At 35.0% G+C, this 20169-nt stretch overlaps 1 protein-coding gene across 3 annotated transcripts in view; it reads left to right on the top strand.

Moving 5' to 3' along the window:
* The first annotated feature begins 1303 nt into the window (after window positions 1-1303).
* Window positions 1304-20169, top strand: part of LOC138710509 (solute carrier family 23 member 2-like) — a 78503-nt gene continuing 59637 nt past the window's right edge. The window contains exon 1 of one of the 3 annotated variants that reach the window (XM_069841453.1): window positions 1304-2993. Coding sequence is in view for 2 of the 3 variants with exons in the window: in XM_069841452.1 (XP_069697553.1) it covers window positions 13078-13122 (45 nt within the window). In the remaining variant the exon portion in view is untranslated. Of the gene's footprint in view, window positions 2994-13017; window positions 13123-20169 lie in introns of those variants that run through there. The other 2 variants (XM_069841452.1, XM_069841454.1) reach the window with 2 other exon arrangements.

Here is a 20169-nt window from a genome sequence, read left to right as displayed (position 1 = left end):
TGAAGACGCTATTATTAAATTAAAAATATATCATATTTATACATTTTCTGATTCAAACTACATTCTGCATCACATTAGAAGCCTCAGGTGGAGAGAATAAAGTATAAAAAGGACATAAATAAATGAGAGGAAAGAAATTAAAGGCTAGCTATACAATTCTCAGTGCAGGAACTTACTACTGGACAGGAATAGCCCACTGTGTTCTCAGAATGGTTAAACAGAACAAAGCAACATTTTGGCCCATCTTTGAAAAATCAGATGACTGCTATAGGCCTAATAAAATTACTGTCATGGGCAAAATGTAATTACATTTCTTTCTTTCTTTCTTTGTTACTCTGCTTATAATCCCCTTTTAACCGACTTGCACACCACTGTGGATATGGGAGTGAGATTCATCTGATCGCACACACCTGCGGACCTCCCTGGTCATGGGACCGACATGACGCAGGGCCACCGCTGAGACATTACAAGACAATGGACGAACACTCAGTCCTATGGACGCAAGGTAAATTTCTTTCATTACTCACACTGGGAATCGAAATTCAGATCGTTGTGTCGGGAAGCTCAGCGCGGACCAAACGGCTACAGCGTCACACTGGTAAGCCAGATTCAATTTCTATCAAATATTCTCGTTTACCCTGCCGGCATTCCACCATGCATCCATTAATCATCACTGCCATGCGGTGCTATGTACTTCGCCTCTCATGGTGCACCGGGGGCAACGTTTATGGCAGCAAAAAAAAAAAAAAACTACAGCTTCGGCACGTTTCTCATAGAAAATTAAATTATGGTTTATTTAACGACGCTCGCAACTGCTGAGGTTATATAGCGTCGCCGGTGTGGCGGAATTTTGTCCCGCAAGATTTCTTTTACATGCCAGTAAATCTACTGTCATGAGCCTGTCGCATTTAAGTAAACTTAAATGTCATCGACCTGGGCTGGGATCGAACCCGCAACCTCAAGCACACAAGGCCAGTGCTATACCGACTACGCTACCCAGGCCGACTTCTCATACATGGGGACATTCGGATGAATGACACAAAGTCAAGCACTCGTCATAGGATTAAAAAAAATAATTGAATCACGTTACTCATTCTTCGAAACTAGCTTGACAATTCACTACATTAAAATGTCCACGCAATGGCACTTGAAACTTTGTTATGCTTCCCTGTTGATGACACACTATGGAGCAACAGTTACAATTCTGGAGTCTGAGGTGATCACATCACATAATTATTACGAATAGTCACATACGATATAGGCCCACGTAATCATGGTGACTGTTACATTACACGATGTCCGTCACCTATGTAGCAAATTTAAATGGTGCGTCATTTCATTGATTCATAGTTTTCTTCCCAATGACAGGTCTTTCACTGCAAACCCAGCATCCTCCAATTCTTATTTTCAGTCTTCTTTTTAGTCTCCGCACATATTCTATATACCTTAATGTTGTCTGTCACTTTTTAAGTTGGTTATTTAACGATGCTGTATCAGCTACTAGGTTATTTAACATCGATTGAATTGGTGATAGCGAGAAGAAGCCGAGGATTCGTCATACATTACCTGACATTCTCCTTACGGTTGGGGAAAACCTCGGAAAAACACAACCAGGTAATTAGCCCAAGCGGGAATCGAACCCGTGCCCAAGCGCAACTCTGGATCGGCAGGCAAGCGCCTTAGCCGACTGAGTTACGCCTGTAGCATGTTGTTTGTCACTTGATATAATCTTTTGTTTCTAACTTTTCTCCCGTTCACCATTCCTTCCAATGCATTCTTCAGCAGGCTGTTTCTTCTTATCCAATTACCGAATCAATTGATTTTTTTCTTCCTGATCATTTCAGCATTATTCTTTCTTCACCCACTCTTTCATTTCTTATTCTGCCTGTCCATTTCACATGGTGCATTGTTCTCTTCTCCATATCTACATTTTAAAAGCTTCCAGTCGTTTTCACTTCGTCATAATGTCCATGTTTCTGTCCCATATAATACCACACTTGATAAAAAGCACTTCACTAGTTTCTTCCTTAGTTAGTTTTATTCCAGAAGTCACAGAAGATGTTCCTTTTTCAAATTGAAAGCTTCCTTGGCCATTGCTATCCTTCTTCGACTTCGTGGCAGCAACTCATGTTACTGCTTATAGTACACCCCTGGCATTTGAAGCTGCCCACTTGTTCCACTGTATCATTATGATTTCTCAAGTTTACCTCCTTTAGTTTTCTTCCGATAACCATGGTCTTCGTCTTGTGTGCATTTTTCTTCATCCCATACTGCTCACAGCTGTCATTTAGCTCCATTAGCATATCCCTTAATATCATCTCCTCTTTTGCTAAGATTGTCATATCAGCAAATCTTACGCACTTCATTCTTCTTTCTCCTACAATAATTACTCCCATATTCTGAAAACATAATCTTCACTATATCCTCCAAGTATATGTTGAACAGGTTAGGTGATAAAGGGCATTCTTGCCATGTTTACAGAACTATACTATTTTCTGTTAAAAATGCGTTTTTCGGGACGTTGGTAAATGGTCAGACGTACGCTTACGACATACGTACCATGAATATGAGTCTGGCGAACTCGAAAGTTTATCCAGAACTGTTGCTGGAGCAATTAAAAATTTGTCATTCATTTCTATTCAATTTTAATTATTTTCAACTCTTATCAACATCAACTTGATCTCCGAAATTAACTGGCAGGCTATGGTCTTTTAGTTCGCTATCTCTGCTTCAGAGTAAAGACCATCACAGAATGTGAGGCGGTCTTGGAACCAATTTGTATGTCAAACAGCCTATCAATCTGCAGCAGGTCGAATCTTGAACCTTCTCTATTATGACAATGATGCTCAATTAACGCTCGCCATGCGTGTAAATACATCTAGTCTGTGTTTGTAGAGAGTTGCATCTGCTGTTGTGGCTTCTGAAAATTCAAGACTTTATGTGAACTACAAACTAAACAGAGAATTAAATTATAAAACGTTCTATTGCTAGACGTAAGTATGTGTGTGTTATAATAATATATACCTCTGATTTAGGCTAAATGCTTATTAATTTTATATAGTAATAAACTGAGATTGTTTGTGTATTTTGTGACCTGGTGGAGTGTAAAAGAAAGCTCTATGGCCTTAAATCCGCCAGTATACCTGTAAATAGATTGATAGACAGACAGACAGACAGATAGAGATAGGTAAATAAGTTGGCCTAGATTAGTTTATAACTAAATAATTAAATAATTAACTATATAAGTAAATAAATAAACAAATAAATGAGAAAATATATAAATAAATAAATGAACAAAGAAACAAACAAATATAATGAGCAAACAAACAAGTAACTAAGTAAATAAATAATTAATTAATAATAAACAATTAAATAAATAAGCAAACAAACAAATAATAAATATGACTAGTGACATGTCTTAACGTTTACTTAAAATAAGAACCTTTCGAAGGGGTTTTGTGATGTCTAAAATGTACATTTTGCACACTGTGATATTTTAACGTTTAAAAAGATACCTATTTCTATTTTTAATGTGTGTCTTTAATTTTTCGTGTAGCAATGAAAGAGAGAGTTTTGAATATCATGAGGTGGATTTGATAAGACTTTGATTACAGGAATTAAGAAATTCCTGGAAGGTGTCTGGTTTTATTGAGGATTTGAGCAGGCAGTAGGAATGTGATGAATGGAGAGGATATACTTCTCCCTAAAGAAATCAGCATGACAAATGTTGCTAGATTTAAATATACACCAATTATTTTTTCCGATTATAAAATGGTTCTGTCTTAGAAAAGGCAAGTTCCACAAAAGAAAATTGAGAGAAAAAACCTATTATGTATTGCAATGCCAATTATAAAAGCTGTGTTAATTGTAAATTCATTGGTAAATCCATTAATTTAAATATAAAAATAAAATTTTTGTATCAGCAGCCACAGAGTAATAATTCTGATTAATCTATACTAATAATAGAACTGTAACCAAAATTCTTTTTGGTAATTTTCCCTTTTGCAAAAATAAATTATGTAAACATGTATAATTAGATAACCTGAGACCGAAAATCGCATTTTTTTTTTCTGTGACTGTCTCTCTGTCTGTATGTTTGTTACCTTTTCACTCGAAAATGGTTGAACCGATTTCTATGAAAATTGGTACTTACGATAAGTTAGTTCCTACTTAGATTTTAGACTATATGGCATTTAAAATACTTTTTTTAAAAGGGGGATTATAAGGGGGCCTGAAGTAAATGAATCAGAATATCTCGCTTATTATTGGTTTTTAGTAGAATATTAAATAACAAAAATTGCTTTACAAAATATTTTCGATACGTTTTGTTCTATGCTAAATTTTTGTAGGACTGATATTTAACGAGATATATGAGTTTTAAAATAACACTGTGTTTTTATTTACTAACATAGATATGAGTAATGAAGATAAAACAAATGACTCTGCATTTATTTACTGTAAGGCGGCCTTGCACAACAATCTAAAAATATTAATTTAACAACTCTTTTCACAAGATGATATCCATATTATATGTTTATCTACTCGTATACTGAATAATATAAAAAAGAGCGAGAGATTGAGAGAGAGCGAGAGAGAGTGAGAGAGAACGAGCGAGTAAGAGAGTACGAGCGAGAGAATGTGTGAGCGAGAGAGAGAGCGAGGACGAGAGTGCGAGAGAGAGCGAGAGTGAGAGAGATCGAGAGAGAGAGAGAGAGAGAGAGTGTGTGTGTGAGAGTGAGTGTGAGAGAGAGAGAATGTGTGTGTGTGTGTGTGTGTGTGTGTGTGTGTGTGTAGGGCAATCTCAGAAACTATTTAACCGATCTGGATAGTTCTTTCATCATTGGAAAGTATAGTTTCTTTAGATCAGACCTGCAGAACTGTAGCTCCTCAGAGCTACTGTTTTCCTCCCCTTTCTTAGCTCACCCGCCTTTTCTAACAGTGCGGTCATGACGTTCTAGTTACGCTCGGCTGCATCAAAATTCATTCTAGCGGCGGCAATAAGCTATCAAGAATTACAAATGGACAGATAATAAAATTCTTAGGAACATACATTTAGAAAGTAACAGAAAAATGAATGAGGGAAATAAATAAGTTAAAAGACATGTAAAATAAATTTTAAAATGTGTGTATGCATATAATGTAAGAAGGTCTACCTATGTATATATCGTCCTATTACTAGTAAAGCCGATTAAGTCCATTTTTTGTGAAAAATAAGTTAAGTACAGTCCCCGACTTGTCTTTCCGTGCTCTGTATTCTACTAAAATGAAATAAGTCCGAAATTTTGCATGCAGGCAACAAACCAATTACTTTATTTGAAGAATTTATTATGATTTTTCATCCATTAATAAAGTTTTAATTCATGTTTTTACAAAACTAGCATTACTGGTCTTAATTGGTTTTACTATTAATAGGACGATAAATAAATTGTACGTTGATAAGTGAGTGATAGCTATATGACCGGATGTCAATGCTGTCATTCAACACTGTAACGCACTCCAGCCAAATAAATAAATACATAAATAAATAAATATATATATATATATATATATAATACGCATACTGCAGTTAAAAGAGAACTGGAACATGGCAAAATCTAAACCCGTTAAGAAATACTACTTCCAATGGGAATATGATTATTTTGTTGTTGAAGACGAAAGAATTGCTTGTTTACTGTGTCCCATCCAATTTATTTCTACTCGTCGTTTCAATATTAAACCACATTTCAACAAAGTCCATATTAAGAATTATGGAATGCACAAACTTCATTATTACGAACTGTATATTGATTATTTATTTATATAGACGTCACTCGTTGTGTTCATTTTGAATTGAAATTAATAATGACTTTCAAAGTTCATTACTTAAATACTATAAATTTATGTTTCCGTAGGTGATGATAGGAGGAAAGTTTTCGAAAATCTAAAGCAGGTTAGATGCAAAGAAATCTCAAAGAAACTACCGACAGGAAATCTAACATAATTGTAAACCTTGAAACGAGATAACGCATTATAAATACAATGAATCTATTACAATCCTTTTTGAAAATTACATGCCGCCACGGGCAGAGAATGTAAACAACTCTACGCGGAAGTCGATCATCCCCAATAGAAGTGGAATGAGGCTGACGTCATATTTCCCCTACTTACCGGTTCTGCAGGCTTGCTTTAGATGGGCATTACAGAAGCTCCTAAGTGAATCGAGACCTGAGCATCATAAAGTAGGACTGAAACAGATTCTTACGCATAGAAAACTTGGTATTCTGTCGAAACTAAAGATTAATGAGCGATTTTATGGTGTTAAATTTAATGCTATTAGACGGTAATAAAATTTGATATTTGATTTGTGTTGAGTTTATTTATGAGATGGGATAATTTTACAAAAATATACACACGGCACATACTAACTATTAATTATTCAGTAAGATATACCGGTACATATTTTTTATTGCTTCTTACATATTTGAATGAACTACGGTAATGTATACTTATACTTTATTTTGTCCACATAAAGTAATAATGTTTACTACGTCTTATTCTTTGTCCATGGAACGTAATCGTATTTTTACGAATGTTGTCGTAAAACACGAGTATTTCCCCTGGACCAAAAATAAAATACAAATTGAAAAAAAATTAGCATTTTACCTTGGAGCTCACTCGAGATGTTCGTTTTCTAGATTATTCGACTCATTTTACAAACTGCCATTAAAAATGGCGTTCTTGCGCTCTTCATTCAACCCACATTTGTTTCTTATGGTTCTTAAAATAATATTTATGTACCATGTTAACTTTAATATGTTTTCATTTACGTAAACAAAGATGCACAATGGAGCCAACACAGAAAATTATATTCGTGCACAATTCACGCTATATTCATATTGGTTTGGAGTGCTTTGTTTAGGAATGTATTCAAGACTAATTTATAAACATGTTAAACGGACTATTCTTGCACCAAAAACGGATGCTGTCTGGACCAGAGTGTTCTATTTTAATTATATAATTACTTCATAGTTTCATCTGGTATTGTATGACCTTATAACTGAGATACATATCCTTAATTGTTTTTATTTCTAACATTAAGCCATAACAGACCGAAAATATAAGGTCTCGCGATCAGAGAGGTGGAGTTCGGGGTACGTCACTAGTCATGCTAAAGATATTGCTTTGCTAATTATTGAATATGGAGTATGGGGCACTACACAGAAGTGTTACCTATTAAGTATACTACCTTCTCAATGATCATATTGTGTCTCTAGAGTGGTATGTTATTATTTTATTCTAGGGTTATTTTCATTAATTTAAGTAGGTTTTTCCTCCCGGGTGTGGTATGGTTGGATATCGAAGTTCCACCTTATTTTATAACATAGGTTGGGCATTAATAAACAACGTGTCCCATGTTGTAGGTTCTATATAACAGAGCGTGTGCTTACATAATGTAATCGACCGGGCGACGCGCGACTGGTAAGAAGGCTATGCGGCCAACCGTCTCCAGCACGTTCGGCAGTTCTATTATTAGTGAACTTATCTTGATTGTAAAAGGAGTTGACAATTATGCCCTTCTGCTGCAACACATCTCTTATGGATTTAAGAATTTTAGTGGCTTCATATGCTGTGGTTTTAGAGACGCCAGTTTCTTGCGCAAGACGACGGAGATATTTCTATGAGGTGTGTTTCAATATTTCTCCTGTTTCATCCAGTTTTTCCTCAGAAAGTACACTTCATGGTATGGTGTTGATATATGGAACGCTAACATAGAAATAATCTTGTAAATCCTCTTTTTACCTTTCCGCAATCACTCTTTTTCAGATAAGTCTCTACCATGAAAATACTTTGCTCTAATGTAAATTTCTGTGGTACCAACTGAGCAAGCTAATCTGAACACTTCACTAACACAACCAAAAGAATAGCACGCAATCTAACGCGACACAACCATTCCTAAATCTAAAAACTTCACCAACACAATCAGGAAGCATAAAAAGCAAACTAACGTCAACATAACCAGTCCTACTTGTGTTTACTTCACTAACATAATCAGAAAAATAACATGCAATCTAAAGTCAACACAACCACTCGTACAGAGATACTGATATGGCTGCCAAGTGTGCGGGAGATGGTTTGCTGCGTGTTGCTAGGCCTTCGTTCCAGTCGATCTACATAATGTAAGCGAACGCTCTGTAAAGGCACCGCTCGATTGTGCCTTGTTCTACCGCTAATTATGGCAGACAGCATATAGGCTTTGCTTTCTGCTAGAGGAGTGGTAGTGTATGTGGTGCTTTGAATTAAATTTGTGTTTCGTTAATTTAATGGATAAGTAGAAGTTTGGAATTAATAATTTCGGATAGTGTTCTGTGAACAAAGATTCATACGTTAATATTAGCACAGTCTAGTATACACAGTCACGAAGCTCAATACGTAGTAAATATGCATCCATAGATAGTTGCTAACCACTAGGATTGCTACTATCGTCTCATTACAGACAATGTGAAATAGTACCGGCACAGTCTATTGTTTCTAGTACCCTCACAACTCAAGCTTCGTGATTGTATATACTAGACTGTGATATTAGGCAGTTAGGTCTGTCTATATTTGAAAATACCAAAACAGAAATGTCAATTATTCCGAAACACTTCCGTCTGAAGGTAAAACAAAATTCGGAGACTTAATAAGAGTGAGTAAGAACGGGATATTCGTTTAAGAAATAACGATGCAAACATTTCAGCGGTTCGAGCAAGAGAAACTACCATCAAAATGACAGCCCACGTAATTCCAGAACAACAGTTCGCTTTCACTAAAGGGAAGTCCACAATCCACGCAGTAAAATGTATACAGGAAGATATCGCGAAGGCGCTAGAACGCCCAAGAGGGAAGCTGCACGCAGTTTTCATAGATTACACAAAGGTGTTCGAGCTATTAAACAGACAGCTAATAATAGGAAAAATAGAAAAAATTACCGGAAGGAACCAAGAATCTAGACTCATACAAAGCATCCTGTAAAAAAACCAAATAGAAATAGACAACCGAGTGTCAACATCTGATCCGGTAAAACAAACAAACGGAATACTCCAGGGTGACCAGGCTATTCATAATAGCCACCGCAGAAGTACCCAGAGAAATAGCCACAGAATACGTAAAAATACACGCATATGCAGACGATATGGTCATCGTCTCCCAGAACCTAGAAAACGCCCAAACAGCCTTCGACAAACTCGCCACCTGGGCCACAAAAAAAACGATCTAACACTGAACGAGGACAAAACCGTAAAAATGATCTTTAGAAGAGGAGGCAGACTCTCAGCAAAGGACCATCTGCTGTATAAGAACAAACCACTGCAAAACGTCCAGCATTTTAAGTATCTAGGTATTACACTACAAACACGAGGAGACGTATATGATCTACACATCAAAGAGCGAATTGCAGCAGCAAAGATAACAAACAGCATAAAGAACCTAAGTAAGCTTTCACTGAATACAGCCATCGCCCTGTTTCGCCTAGAAGTGGCACCAACCATAACCTACGGACTAGAGATTATCTGGGAAAGCCTGAAGAAGAACTTGGAAGACATAGAAAAAGTGAAAGCCAGTTTTCTCAAACGAGCCCTAAGCCTGTCAAAGTATACATCATCGCGCCTCACATATGCATTAGCAAAGGAACAAAATATATTCATAGAAGAACTACGCGATGATCTTCTGCTGCCGTCTACCGAAGGCTACAGAGAACTACTACAAGAACTAAACAAGAAGAAACAAGCGATATGGCCGGACTTCTTCTCCACAGACGCGATGATCTACAGGGATTGGACACAAGCCAGATACGACTTACGACACGCAGTAACTAGATTCGCGGTGCATGGTTTCCACCATCGGATATGCCAGACAGAGAAGTACCACGAGCCGGAAGATTGGTGCAAGTGCAAACTATGTGAATTGAACTATGACCGATATCATCTATTTTGGTGCAAAAAAAGAAACAGCTCACTAACAAACTTCTGCAAAAACTGAACGAAAGAAACATGCACATTGTGCGATATTCCTTCTATTATTATTAATATTACGAAATTTTCATAAAATTAATGTCACAATTTTAACCATAAATATGATTATTTATTTTTCTATAAGATTTTAAAAAATGTTCATAAAAAAACTAGCTCTGAATATAAGATGCGAAAGTGTGTTAGTACTCTTTTTTGTTTTTAATGCTAAAATATTATGTAATTTGTGCTTCTAAACTGATTGTCAGACGTCGCTAAAAAGCCAATAATGTGTGTGTGTGTGTTTCTAATGCCAACCCACTTCACTTGCGTGGTTCGGGTTCCGATATTGCGGACAGCTGGCAGGACTGTAACCCATTTTCAAGTTGCATACCACTTCGGCGGGCCACGCTAAGCATGGTGTGTATCTGTGAAGAGTTATGTCGTGTACTAGGATGATTGTATATTAGGGTGTAGTGAAAATGTATCATTTTTCACTTTATTTAAAAATTTGAAACGCTTGGGTGTGGAAAATTTGTTGCATTTTATAAGTAACACCCTGAAAATGTTATGAAAATCGTATGCTATCTTGAGGTGCTACAATGGCCGTAAAATTAAAAAATATTACAAAAAATTGCCTTCCTTAATTATTTTTCATTTTTTTATTTTCCTGATTTTAATAAACTTGGGAATTTAAGTTGTTTATAATGATACTGTCGTTCCCTAAAAAAATTACAACTCAAATTGAATAGTTTGAGGTGCTACATGACCATAGAGTTTTCATTATTTTCCATGAAATTAGTTACGGCGTAAGACATCAAGTAACTACAATAAAAGAACATATCATTTTGTTTCACGAACCTAACTCGAGCTATCTAGGTTATGTGTAATTCATGAATCAGGAAATTTCCTTCACATTTTTAAAACTATCATTAACTACTTGTCTGGAAAAGGTTACAGAATAGAAAAGTTAGTTTCAGTAGGATGCGATGGAAGAAATGTTAATACTGGTTGTGATAATTACATTATACGAAACTAGAACTTCACTACAAGAAGCCTCTCCATTGGTCTGTGTGTCTCCTTCAAATGAATGAGCTTCCTTTAAGATATCTGCTAATCCATTTAGATGGTGTAACACATGGACCAAATTCTTTCTATGGTCCATTGGTAAAGGTTTGAATGATTTCCTTCTGCCTGTTGTCAATTACAAAGCAACTGAAGGAAATCCATTGCCAAACATTAATTTAAAGGAACTAAGTAATGATCACAAATATCTTTACAGTACTGTCAAAACTGTTACATCCGGCAAATGTACTGAAGACTTCGCTGATCTTCAACCAGGTCGAATGTCACATTCAAGGTGGTTGACAACTGCTCGTAGGATACTTCTTTTATATGTTACTATGTTAGTACCAATGACCCATCGGAAAATCTGGTCGCGTTGGCCACCTATGTAATGAAAGTACATGCACCAGTGTGGGTTGAAATGGACTACGGCAACTCTGGAAAATTATTCTGTTCAGCAGATACCTAATGGAAAATCTTAAGATCGTTGTTGATGCTGTGATCGAAAGAAATTCATATTTCGCACACCCCGAAAAAAAATGTTAGCTATGCTAACTGATACAAAGTAAGCAATCAGGAAACTAGCTTTTTCTCGTATATATAGGACCAGAGACGAACAACCCAGCAAGAACGTAAGAAAATGTATGGTACCCAAGCTGTACTTAATGCTTCGGGCTACTGTGAAGCTACATCGGTAATGAACCACCCTTAACTCAGTCGATCTGTCGAGAAGATATCGACAGCCATATCAATGATAATGAGCCACTGACATTTCCAAAGTTCTTATGTTATAGACAAGCAGTAGAACGGTGTGTTCGTTTAGTGATTGGGGCTGCTTCAGCAGTTTGTGAACCACAAAGAGACGGATACATCAGGGCCAGACTGAAATCTAGAACTGTCATGCCTCATTTCAACAAAAAAACTGAATATCAATACACTTTACACTTTATTTGGTATTCACTTACGCTCACAAACTACATTTAAGAAAATTAATTTACCTGAATTATGATGTGAGCATACTTGATTTCCATGTTCATAAATTAGTTTTAATTCAAATAAATAGCTTTTTTTTTTTTTCAAAACCGAGTTCATATTGTTTCAACTATAACCAATAAAAATTTGTACCCATATTTGTGATTTTTTAACATTTCTATAAAAAATCCAGATTTTCAGTGTTCTAGTACTTGGAAGTTGAGTTTCAGAGAAGATATTTTTTTCTTACTGTTTAAACTTCCACTAACATTATTAAAACCCAAGTTATATGAAATTTGAAATGATAATGAATGTAAAAATTTAAAATATTAATAATGGAAGAAATAATCTATGAGGCTCTTGTGGCACCTGAAGATATGATTCCATTAAGAAATAAATTTAGCAGGTAAATACTCCTATAATGCATCAACTTTTGCACGCCCAAGCTTTTTGATAGAGTTAAAAAAAATTCACTCCACCCTATTGTATACGGTATGTAAGTGTTCGTGTAAGTTCTACACCATCTTCCCCTAAGAGAACCAGACTCTGAAGCGTTATAGAGTTATAATTGTTAGCAATACGTTAGGAAAGAAGATCTCGTTGCGTAAGGAGTATCGTTTGCTGGAGCGTCAAAGCTATTGAACTCGATTGAGTTTGGAAGATTAGAGCTGTTAAACAGAAAATAAACCCGTAAATTTTCTTTCATTTAATATAAATTTCACGAATAGTATTGAACACACAATTTAATTGTATGCAATCCCCACACAAATGTCATGAGAAGAACATAAATGGGATAGTGTGGAAGAAATGGACTTTAACGATCATCACTATGTTAAATATATTGAACAAATAGTGTTACGTCGACTCTGAGTATCTAAGGAATGAATCCTCCCTCATTAACAAGACTAAAGTCTCTCGATATTGACTTTTCTCATTGACACGTTCACTGAACTCCAAACGTGAAGTCACAATTAGAGCGCCTCGATAATTACTCAAATTAAACCATACAGCGGGCTTGAAAATATCATTTACATTTTCAGACCTCGCAGCTTCAAACATCGCAACCAACAGCGCAATGGAGCCCGCCGTCACAGCCAGCAGCAATAATCTCATCCTCTCGGTACATGTATAAGATAATAAATTATTGTAGTGGACACTAGAACTTAGATTTACGTAAAAAGTGATATCTATTGTAACCACAAACTCAACAATACAATTTCAGTGAAATATTATTTTTTGTTAAGTTTACTTAGACACGCTTTAACATCTAGGTCAGTGTTTCTCAACATATTTTACTGTGAAGGCCCCCTTTTTCCTCACACTAGCTTACTGCTGCCCCCAGGCCTAAGGTGTATAGTAAATGAAACGTTGGACTGAATAACGGTCTATGTTACAATCTGCTAATTGTGCAGAAGAAACAAAAATGTTACATCGTAATCCCGCTCATAAATTTAGGCTACCATCGGACAGGCAATATGACCTTATTCCATCAATATTTTTTGTAAACTAAGCGAAATATACGATTGTATGTTATTGATAGTCATAGAAGTTTGTAATACTTTTAACTCCAGAGAAATACTACTGGAGAATACACACAATTTTAAATAGTTTTATACAATTAGATATACAATCAGAATAGGCTATTATGAAAATATACAAAATTAATAAAAAGGTTAAATTATGAACAAAATGATTATGACAATTATTTTAAATGCTATATATTAATATGAATTAACCATGTAATTTATTAAAATTGCACTCAATATAATATTATGAATAAACATACAATATTGATCAAATAATAACACTATTATTAGAAAATAGCTGCAGTATCGAGATGTAGGGACACCATTAGATTAATTAAAGTTTAACAATAACAACTGAATAAAGAAAAAAAAAGAAATATTACAGATGAGAAATTGTTGGGGGATGGAATTTGAACCCCTGTCCCGAATATTCAGTATCCATCTCAACAGATGGCTTATCTGTTAGGTATAAATTTTATTAATAATGAAGACAATAACAATCACAGGTTTTAAATATTGACTGTAAGAGAGTAATATATTTTAAACAGCTCCTTTCTGACATCAAGAACAAGATGTCAGCACATCTCTGTATAGCAATTATTTTCACAAATCTGTTCCTGAAACGTAATACCTTGATAAAAATTCTAAGATAAACTATAATGGCAAAACACAATATAGACCTACTAACACTAAGTAAAATGTAAATTAAAATACAACTAATAAAATACTGCAGAAATACCGGACAGAAACTTACATTATTTGGAGGATCTTTCGCACAAACTCGCGACATCGTCTTCCTTGTTGTATACTCAATACCATTATCCCTCAGCGACTTTCGTGACGCTTCTTTCCCCTTATTAATATTAATTTGTCTGTATCCTTTTTTATTTTAGATTTATTTAGCCGGTCAATATCTGGCGCAGAAATCGTCAATGTCTTGCAGTCGTCCATTTTACGTAATAGATCAATCGAAACTTGATACACAGAATTCAAGTACCCAGTATTCGTAAAGAGAACAAACTCCCGCGCAATAACTCCCGATACGATGTAAACAACTGGATATGTTAGAAATGACTGATGACATAGACATATTGAAAAACAATTTTTGTTAGAGCTGTATAAGACTATACAGAGCATAATTACATTAAAAATTCGATTTTGAAAAATTGTAACATAGACCGTTATTCGGCCCAACGCTTCAAATGTAGATCATCATCATCATCATCATCATCATCATCATCATCATCATCATCATCATCATCATCACTGGCGTGACTGTCCTTTTACTTTGACCTTAGCCTCCTTTTCAACAGCCATCCATTCACTTCGGTTTATGGCCCTTGCTTTCCAATTCCTTATACTGCACCTATCTTTCGTAAATCTGCACATCATCCAGCTATCGTAAACTAGGTCTACCGACTTTCCTCTTGCCATCTAGTTTAACATTTAATATAATTTTGGGCAAACGCGTATCGTTCATTCTGCATACATGGTCCAATCATTCAACAGTCTAGCTTTCATATCTATAACCATATCATTATATTTATATAGATCGTATATTTCCGAATTAGTTCTTATTCTCCAGGTACCTTTATAAATGTAGAACATAGTAGGTGTAATTTGAATTTTGGTATCAATTTAAAGATAAACAATTTAATTGCGCCCAGGATGCGAATCAAGATTTCTGATGGGGGGGGGGGATAGAGTCCTAGAGAGAAAATACCATACATAAAATTATTATTATTATCCTCATTCGATACGGCTCAACGCTTGGATTCACTGAGTTGCTTGTCTCGCATCTTGATCATAATAATAATTATATCCATGAGCAGGCTTAAGATAAGATGTGTAATTCCTAAGTTATTGATTGTTGTCAGCTTGCCGGTGATGATAATACATCAATATTATTTTCTTTGCTTACTTTATACTTTATAAAGTATATTCATATTAAAATAATAAAATTTTATTTTGTGAGGGAGGATAGAAGTTATCCCTGGCATGGATGTTAATATGCATTTATGAGAGGTGGATAACTTTCCAACAGGGGCGGGGGAATCCCTCCCATCCCCTCGTTAATTCGGACTCTGATTACGTCTATGTTTTTATTTAATACAATGCATTCGGAAAGTCGCTGTGCACTTAGTACGGATGTAGATTAGGTTGTAAGTTCGAATCAAACTCAAATTAATAGGCCCACTAGATACGGACAAAGACGTAGCCTATGTCAATAATTTATTTATTTATTTATTTATTTATTTATTTATTTATTTATTTATTTATTTATTTATTTATTTAGGATATTAACGTGCAAAACAACAGCACAAGGCCAATTACTGTTTAGCACAAGAAACAAAACAAATCAACAAATGAATAATAATAATAATAATAATAATAATAATAATAATAATAATAATAATAAGTAATTGTAATAGTAATAATAATGATAATAATAATAATAATAATAATAATAATAATAATAATAATAATAATAGAATTGATTATTCATTGTGTGTGAAGTGTGTACTAGTCGTATGTTTATATTTTTGTAAAAAAAAACTTTTATTATTATTATTATTATTATTATTATTATTATTACAATTACTTATTATTATTATTATTATTATTATTATTATTATTATTATTATTATTGACATAGGCTACGTCTTTGTCCGTATCTAGTGGGCCTATGGGGCACCAAATCGGGTGTGACGAAAAGGGTGATAGTCTAGGCCTACTTGAAACGTATGTAGCTTGGCGTTATCGGGAATGAAGACAGTGGTATGACGCTGTAGGGCGAGGATGTATACGTGCTATGATTTAAGACTTACCAGGGTCACCCATGTGAGAAGAAAGGATTACGTCCAAACATGAGGTAAAAATTAACACGTTTTGCGCCATTCCGGCAGTCTTAACTTAGCAAACGAAGGAGCTAGTCGGATGTTTATTTTTTTTACTTTATTGGATTATTTTACGACGCTGTATCAATATCTAGGTCATGCTAGTCGGATGTTTGACCACTCAAACAATTCTATACGAACTGATCTACAAAATGAAAGTGCAAAAATAGTGAAAGGGCAATTGTACATAGTGGATATTTGGAAAGAATTTACATAAAAATAATATTATTACAATCTCCAACGTAAAGAAGAAGGGATTTCAGACATAAGACAGTCAATTTGACAGTCTAATTATGATCCACTAATTTATTTGTTTGCTTAGAGAGGGAGGAATATTTCTTCATCTTCCATCGCTAAAATAGTCATCAATTGGTAGTTTAATGGATACTATGCAAGGCGGGTTCAAACTCATCCGAGGGTCGTGGAATTTAAAGGAAGATGAAATCCTGAGCATTGTTTCCTCCGAAACGGAGGTAAAGACGGTAAAGCTGAGTTCCTGCTAAGGGTTTACGGAGCGTAAAAGAATCTTGTTTCACCACGCTGAAAGCGTCATTAACTAAACCACTGCCACCACCACCACAATCACCACCACCACCATCATCATCATCATCATCATCATCATCATCAATAAAGTAATAGGCTTAATGGCCTGTTATGGTCTCCTGCCAACTTTGGAATCGTCAACGCATAGATCTTCTTCCTCTAGGGATGTACCATAGCATCTGTTTTGGTATCTGAAAATTGCATTCTGTTCACAGGTGTAACAAATTTTGTCTATAGTCACGAAGATATTCGGCTATATGGGTTATTCTGTATTCATTAACTATTCCTTCCTTTCTTTTTTATCTAAAAGGCTCTATCCAGCATTACTTCTCAAAAATCTTATTTCAACAGATATTATGCTTCTTTATCTTCTATGCGTATGGTCCACGTTTCTTAACCGTAACAGAGAGTGGGTCTTGTCAACATTGTATAAGCCTTCAATCTTGTGTGTTTTTATTTGATCTTCGTTGTTTTAAAAACCTGGTTCTTAATTCTGAGGGATCTGTTATAAGCCTGAATTTTCAGTATTAAATCGCATTATTTCAGATATGTTAAGGTACAGGGTGAGTCAATGAAATGGGAGATTTTAAAACTTTAATAATTATTGCACCGATTACTTTGAAACGAAACTTTTACTTTACATTTAAAGTATACATAATACCATTTATCTTTTTTTTACCTCATGAAATTCTTATTTTCTGAACACTACACCCCGCAGGTGGAACTCATTTTGTTGCACACATTCTTTAAGTCGCACCACCTGTTGAAAGCTTGTATCTATTGATGAGAGGATTATTGGCAATTTGTGGAGACAAAAATTCTTGAATCATTCGGACATATCGCCTTGATGTTACAGTAACAGATGTCCCATTATCGTTCTCAAAGAAATAAGGACCGATGATTCCAAATGACGCTATTGCACACCAAACTGTGACTTTGACACTGTGTAATGGTTCCTCATGTATATAAGGGTTAGTTGGGGACCAGTATCGAAAGTTTCGTTTATTGACGTATCCAGAGAGATTAAAATGAGCTTCAGCACTCATCAGCATATTGTGGACAATGTCTCCGTTAATATTTAGAGCCAAGAATTGTTGGCAAAAAATCATGCGGTTTACTTTATCAGCATCTTTTAATGTCTGCACTACTTGAATTTTGTATGGATGCATGTGTAAGTCCTTATGAAGAATTCCTCGCATACTGGTGTTTGACAAGCCAAGTGAAATTGCATGACGACGGGCAGAACGTTTATGACTACGGATCATAGCAACTCTTGATGTTTTCCGGGGTACGTACAGATCTTTGCTTACCTGGAGACTTCTTCTTTAACGCAGAACCAGTTACTTCAAAGTTCTGAATCCAGATTTTTATTTAATGGGCTGATGGCATCGGATCATTGCGATGGATATTGTAATGACGTCGAAATAGCCGTTGTTCAGCAATTAAACTATCATTATTTTTGTACTAGGGGCCTATGCCTTAATAGCAAAAGCACGTTGTTCACCCGTCCAACGATCCATTATAAACAAATGCTATCGAACGAAGAACAGGTTGTTGCCTGTAACAATTGAGGCGGTCAGAAGCAAAGGGGTGTTCTGTATGTGTACTTACGTTATTTTCCAAAAAAATATTATTAAAACTTACTAAGTATGTGTAAATTCCGTGAAGTTTTAATTTTAAATGTTAATGTTCGATGTAGTTAAAATAGATCCCTTTACCACTGAAATTTTAAATTCTTCCTGTACCTTGGATGCACTTAAATATTTTTTTTAGAAATGTCACTTACATTCTCTTGCTTCTAACCGCCTCACAATATGCAATTTTCCCAATCTAGGTGGACAAAAATCCAATTCTGACTTCTTTAGTTAGGCATAGATAAATATGAATTCATTTTCTTTAATATTTGAAGAATGTTGTGAGAAATAGCTTTTACTGTTTTATCAGCGGCAAGCTATATTTAAAGGGCATGAACGATGAGTTCTTCCTAACACTTCTCGCTCCTATTCTTCTGTAAACAGAGAGGCTTACCATGTGGGTGAAAAAGAGACAAGTTAGTGATTTATTATGTTGTGAGACATGGAATCTCTTCAGATAGATACGTTCTTACTAATGTACATAACTTCAATTACAAATTTGTAAAGTATTTCTCTTCTTACAGAAGGGTTTAAACATTACAATTGAAAAAAATATTATTTTAAAGTCCTCCAAATAAAATATGAGTTTTAATATAGCGGTCACGTCCGGTTACAACAATTCTTCTTCCATTTAATACAGTTTCATTTAGAGTGTTGAATCCCTGTTTTAAAGTTTGTGCGTTCTTGCGCATTTATCAGTACGGTAATTAATTATTTTCAGATGTGGTGCATACAGTAACTATTCCATGTTTGGCTTAACAGCAGAAACGAATCGTGGATTAAGGAAGTTTTTAATCACTTGCAAGTGTTTTAGGCCTGCAAATTATTCACATGACATCGAACATCATGTTAAAAATACATTGGACACATTTTTATCTCATCTTAACAAACGCGCAGTGAATCAGAACGCAAATGACTAGCTGGACAAAATTAACAACTTCTCTGCATTCTAACGAATTGTTATGAAACTTTGTAGGCCTACTTGCCATACAGGTGGCACATATGTTTTGTATACAAACTCTGATTACGTTTGCATAAGAAAAACTACCCCTTTATAGCGCGTACATTTAATCAAAATTAATAACTTCTCTCCTATCTAACAGATTTTTATGAAACTTTATACAGAAGTTACAGGTGGAATATATTTCTTGTCTACAAAGTCTGATTATGTTTTATAAGAGGAAGTGCCCCTTTATAGTGGTGCATTTAGACAAAATTAATAACTTCTCTCCTATGTAATATATTTTTATGAAACTTTGTACAACATCTAGGCCTACAGGTAGCATACAGACGTATTCACAATTTTTATACAAAAATATGTGCTACCTGTAACTCTTATACAAAGTTTCATAAAAATCTGTTATGTAGGAGAGAAGTTAATTTTGCGTAAATGCGCCCTCTGTAAAGGGGTACTTCCTCTTATGGAATCGTAAATATAGTATGTACACAAAAAATATATCCTACCTGTAATTCCGTACAGTGTTTCATAAAAATCTGTTACATAGAAGAGAAGTTATTATTTTAGTCTAAAACCACCCCTATAAAGAGGTAGTTCCTCGTACACAAA

This window comes from Periplaneta americana, chromosome 12 (assembly GCF_040183065.1).
Source record: "Periplaneta americana isolate PAMFEO1 chromosome 12, P.americana_PAMFEO1_priV1, whole genome shotgun sequence".
Taxonomy (NCBI): domain Eukaryota; kingdom Metazoa; phylum Arthropoda; class Insecta; order Blattodea; family Blattidae; genus Periplaneta; species Periplaneta americana.
Note: the sequence above shows the minus strand (reverse complement) of the source record. Positions and strands in the feature narration are given on the sequence as shown.